The sequence below is a fragment of the Scomber japonicus genome, chromosome 17 (genome assembly GCF_027409825.1).
Source record: "Scomber japonicus isolate fScoJap1 chromosome 17, fScoJap1.pri, whole genome shotgun sequence".
NCBI classification, from domain to species: Eukaryota; Metazoa; Chordata; class Actinopteri; order Scombriformes; family Scombridae; genus Scomber; species Scomber japonicus.
In genome coordinates, this window is record NC_070594.1 from 24,727,677 (window position 1) to 24,733,617 (window position 5,941).

The 5,941-nt window shown below is 39.6% G+C and overlaps 1 protein-coding gene across 1 annotated transcript; it reads right to left on the reverse strand.

Moving 5' to 3' along the window:
- Positions 1-546: 546 nt before the first annotated feature.
- On the reverse strand, positions 547-2,492 carry LOC128377127 (lysozyme G-like). Its single transcript, XM_053337026.1, has 4 exons — positions 2,468-2,492; positions 1,188-1,369; positions 967-1,099; positions 547-846 (listed from the first exon to the last, which is right to left on the reverse strand). The coding sequence occupies exons 1-4, from the start codon at positions 2,475-2,477 to the stop codon at positions 716-718; spliced, it is 456 nt and encodes a 151-aa protein (XP_053193001.1). The 5' UTR covers positions 2,478-2,492; the 3' UTR covers positions 547-715.
- Positions 2,493-5,941: the final 3,449 nt, after the last annotated feature.

Below are 5,941 nucleotides of genomic sequence, written 5' to 3' on the forward strand. Positions count from 1 at the left end.
ACTGTATATATACAGAATATAGGATATGTGAGGATACAGGAAGTCTGATCATGTTCAATACTGTCTGAATCATTTTAAAAGGCCACTCCAGAGACCTACAGATGAGGTAGAGTTTACTTGTTAAGAGAAGTACTACTCAGTTAATAAAAATGTGCAGAATATATTTTCAGATTCTGAGAAAATAACCCTGGTGATGTCATCTGGGTTCATATCAGCCTGAGTTTGAGACTTTTTCATTTTAATAGCAACTCTGAATCACAAACTGAAGGCGAGGAGTCTCAAAAGAGGTGGACATTAAGGGGGCAGTGAGGATTGAATGAAAGACATTATCTAGCTAAATTATGGGAATTGTAGGATTCAGTGTTTTTGGAGCTTGGCCAATACAGGACTAATGATTTTTTTTAAATGGTCTTTATAATTTTTGTCAGGGCAACTCACATGTGGCACAGACATAAAAAGAACAGCATGGAGAATGTTGTGTGTCTAGTCTACATGTGTGTAAATGTACATGATTCAGGATTACTTACACTGGACTGATAGCTTTATTGATGCACTGATATACGTTGCAAATGACACCTAATAAATCATACATTGTTATTACTTTGCTGCAGAAATGCATTTATTCACTTTAAGAAATTTCCATTCATAAAATCATAAAGCATATAAAGTGACACAGATATCAATCAGAAAGTCAGAAATGGATGAGTTCTCAGAGTTAATACCCATTCCTCGCATAGTACTGGGCCCTGGCAGTGACATCACGGGAGTAATTGCCATGAGTAGTGTGAGCATCCACGTTGTTGGGGTTCATTCTTTCTGTACCCATGTTGTAGGCTGCCAGCGCTCCTGAAGCAGGAGGAAAATAAAAGTGCATAAAAATGTGGTGAGATGAGGTTATTAACATTGTTTTACATGGTTTTACGCCCCAAGGACACATAGACAACTTTTCAGTTGGATGATCTGTACCTTTCATCTTGTCGGCCATATTGGGAAATTTCCGTGCAACTTCATTGTAACAGCCCATTAGAATCTCAGTTCCTTGATCAAGATGTTCCTGGCTGTCCCACTCCCCTCTAGGTGTGTGCCAGTTTTTGTCTACCTAGAAACCATAAATATATAAGATGTTACTATTAGGGAGGTGAATACAGAGAGTGTGTTGGACAGAGACTTGTGTGTAGAACACAGACCTGCATCAGTCCAAAGGCGTTCCCGTGGTCTCCCCAGCCATTAGAGAGACCTGCCCCTCTGCCTCCTCTGGTCTCTCTGGAGATGATGCCAGCCACGATAGAAGGCTGCACTCCATACTTGTTTGCAGCCCTGATAATTTTGGTTTTGTACTTGTTAATGTACTGAAGATCTTCCGCAGCCTCTGGAGAGGAAATGAAAGTTTCTTTTCATTTAAACTTCATCATATAAAAAGTTCATGTCTGTGTCACATTATTCAGTATCATGGAGTGCCAGGATAACCCAGTCAGTATCAATACTGCTTTACAGAGAGTATAATTATTAAGAGTTTATATTGGTTCTTTGAGCTAAATGCTAATGTGAACATGCTCAAAGTACAGTTGAGGATGATGGGAATGAAAGTATTGGACAAATTGATTTGTTCTATTTGATGATGGAGCTAGGTGAAAAGTTAAGAGATCACCAGTTATTAAAATTCATTCTGAGGGAAACATCTGTATCACACACACTGAAAACAGGGGAAACAGCTAAACCTACCAGACCCTCTAAAGATCAATAATCAACATGTTATATTTCTATCTTTGTTTAATCTGCAAAGGCAAAATCTACATGCAAAAAGGACAAGTTATGTGCATGTATTTCTAGGATGACTTAAGTGACTTAAATTCACAGCGTATCATTTTTATATTTAGTTTTTATGCAGATTAAATTAGATATATTTCATGAGCTTCAGAGGTCAGTAACAGATTAGCTGTTTCTCCCTGATTCCAGTCCTACTAAACTAAACTAAACTAACTGGCTGCTGGCTGTAGCTTCAGATTCATCATACAGACATGAGGAGGGTGATTTCCTCATCAAATTGTCTGTAATTAGGTGAACTACTCAAACCAGATTTTTTTTTTTTTCCAGAAGAACTGCTCAAAAATATCAAGCTCCTCACTAATAATTCAGCAGTCTCCAGTGAAGCGTTTCAGATTTTACAGTTGTCCACATTTACAGTCAAAAATGTCGAACCATTCATGATCAGGGATAGTAGCCGTGTCATACAAAAAATAATACGATGAGATTATTTTCACTAGTTTTTGATCAGGACCTGGTCTAATGTGGTCTGAACTATCAGTCAAATCCCCTCGAGAGGCTTGAAAATGACTGAAAACAGCATCTACAGGTATTACACCACTTTTAAGGTGCACCAGAAAATTCCTTTAAGAAGTTCTGAATCACAAACTAACTTCAGTGCTGTGGTTGACAAAAAGACATTTTCAACAAAAAGTGTACTTACCTCCAGCCATGTTGGTCTGTGTTCTCTGTTGCTCTTAGTAAAGTGTTCAGACTCCTCGTGTCTTTATATAATGAACTCTTATCTTTACAGGCTGCAGCTCAGCCAATCAAAACAGTGATTAGGCTGAGGCGCAGCACATGGTTTCTCAGAAATAGGTCCAGCAGGGTGTGAACCCAACCCTTGTTTAGTCACAATACAAGTAATTATGCAAGCAGATAGTGTTTAGACCTTGGACCAGAGCAGAGAAAGTGAAAGTTAAATAACAGCTAAGATGCTGTGTTGGTTGAGTAATGTGTTACTCAACCAACTCCTGTTCGTTGAAGTGCATCCTCCTGTCCCCTTTTTTGAAAATGGGAACCACCATCCCAGTCTGCCAGTCCACCGGCACTGTCGCTGATTTCCATGCAATATTAAAGAGACCAGCTAGCCATAACAGCCCAACAATGACCGGAGCCGTCAGCACACCCAGCGCCTCGCCACATGTGCTTCTTGACTACCTCAGAGACCTCTGCTAGGGATATGAGTGAGGCTTCCCCTGAGTTGCTCAACTCTCAATAAAGGGCATGTTGGTTGGGTTAAGGAGATCCTTAAAGTGTTCCTTCCACCACCCGTCAATATCCACAGTCAAGCTCAGCAGTTCTCCAAACCTGCTGAGAACAGTCTGGACTAAGTCTTGCTTCCCCTTGCTGAGGCCATGACCTCCAAGAGTGTGACTCAGTCTCCCTCTCTTTGGCGAGGCCTTCGGTTTTGTTTCATTGAGGTCTATGAATCATTTCTAGTCTGACCTTATGGGAGAAATTTGCCTTAGGAGATCCTAGCAAGGTCTACTGCCCCAGACAACACAGCTCATAGGGACAGGGACACTCAAACCCGTCCACCACGATCAGGTGATCATTATCAGACAGCTGTCTGTTGTGTTTAGGTGTTGGTGTTTTAGTTGAATTTGCACTGATGTCATTTTAGTAGTATGTGCTTTTAAACACACTACAATTTAAATAAAGCTACTCTGGCTCATCGGTTTCTTCTTTCTTCTTTCGGTGAGGCCAATATTTCACTTGTACGCACCAAGAAGCATAATCCAACTGATGATAAATGGATAAAATAGATGACCTGGCAGGATTTATATTTGATAAATCGAAGTCAGAAAATATCACACATTGAAATTCCACTTTTATGATCTGTTTATTCAAACAGCCAGCATCTCACTTAGATGTGAACATTTTCGCAGTGTGACATTTTAAGTTATAGCCTATATTGCTTTGAACTAGGTGTAAACTCAACAGTACACCTACATGCACAAGGCATATACACATTGCAAATAATGTAACATGTCCTCTTGCAGAAACTTGAGGATGGCATACATGTCTTAACTCTCAACACTACACATAAAGTACAGTAATTAAACAACACATTGCAAATACTGTAATGCAACATTTCCTCTTAATTTGAGGAGAGCATAAATGTCTAAACTTTCAACACTACACATACTGTAAACAACACACTGCAAATAATGCAATACTTCCTTTTAATTTGAGAGTCTAAACTATTGTATAGTTTAGAGTTTAGACTCTAAAACAGTCTCTGAACAGTACAGATACTTTACAGTATTTAAACAACACATTGCAAATAACGCAACATTTCCTCTTACTTTGAGGACAACCCAAATGTCTAAACTCTCAACATTAAATACACAATACAATATTAAACAACACACAGTAATCAACACATTCCAAACAACATGGCAACATTCTTTTTTAATAAGAGGACATCTTAGATGCCTCTTTCCTTTTTAGCACAACAGCTTATTTTTAAGCATTATTACCTTGGGGCTTGCTTTGAGGTCATCCAGCTCAAGAAAGATCGTTGAAGGACTTTGAAAGTGCTTTTCAGTTCTTTTGGGTAGCTGAGGTTGAGTGCATATATTAGCCCCATTAGCAAGGCACAGGCTCTGGGAATATCCATGTCATCCATTAGGACCTCGGTTCCCTCCAGGACAATCTTTGCATGGGTTGCAGGTATGCCACCTGTTGGAACGATTTTCATCACTTTGCCTGTGATATCCCCTTCGCCATCCTGGTTGGTCAGAATCAGCATAAATTACAAGTTTTAAATACATTTGAAAGAAACAAAGTTAACCAGTGCCAATCAACATTTGCAACCTAAAAAACAAAACTTAGCAATACGGTTAGACCTAAGCTATGATGCCTACAACTTGCAACTTAATAACAATACATTTGATTTAACTGTTTTTTTCAAGATGGAAAACAAAAGAAAATTCACACAAACTACTGCAACGAAATGGGCAGGGAGAAATACACGTGCGCTGTTAACAACAGCAAGTCAATATTTTCGTCGTCAATGTGGATTTTGGTGCTGCAATGGCTGACTAAACCAACCTAAAAAACAAAACTAAGCAATATGGTTAGACCGAATTACTAGGAGTTACTGCTAGCTTACACAGTAGCACTGCTGACCAAGAAAAATCCCCTAGTGTTGTGTAAAACAGATGTGTGCTGTGCTCACTCGTTTCCTCCACTTCCATCTGGCAATGCCGCATGGTCTGTTCGCGCTCAGCCTTGTACTCAGCTAATTAACTAACATGGACATGGATTTGATGGAAGTTGTGCAAACTGAATACACCTACATGTTGAGTTGAGAAATATCCGTTGAAAATCCATGCATTATTGAGTTAAAACTTTTATTTATTTATTTTCAGTTAGACAAACTTATTAAGTTATCAACTCATTATAATGTATAAACATAACAAACTTATTTTTTTATACAGAAAAAGCTGTTGATTTGGAGCTGTACCTACTAACTCCATGAATCATTTCTTAGAGGCCCAGTTTGGAGAATGACCGTTCTCCGCTCGCGTTGGTCACTGGCAAAGTCAGGAATAGCCGTAGAGCTATGTCTGTGTTTGGAAACACCGTATGGAGTTTTCTTCTTCTTAAAAATTTCAATAACTCCACTGCAGACGAGCTGCACACATTTCCATCCTGTACAAATTCTCTGAACTGTACCACCTCCTCCACAAAGTCCTCTTCCAAGTCACTGTTGAATTTCCTCTGCAGGCTCAATGCTGCTGAGCGGAGGTCTTGGGGGGAAATAAAGTGCAACCCATTTAAAAACCCGAAGTTTTCACACACATCTTTGTATGACTGGTACCTTCTATCCAGTTCTGACACTAAACGGTCAATGACATAGATATACACAGATGTACAGAAGCGTTTGCGGCCTAGTAGCTCGCACTCAGGCTCAGATGACTCATCAGCCTGTCTTTCTTTTTTTCTTTCGCTGGGTGTCTGCTTTGTACTCATGAGACACAATGGGGGACATGTTCCTTGCAGCTGTCTCAAAGCTATCAAACTGATCCCGGAGGCCAGTGGAGACTCGATGGAACTCAGTGTTGTACATGTACACATTGTACATTCCAAATGTGGAAACAATAAAATCACGGATCATCAATGAGAT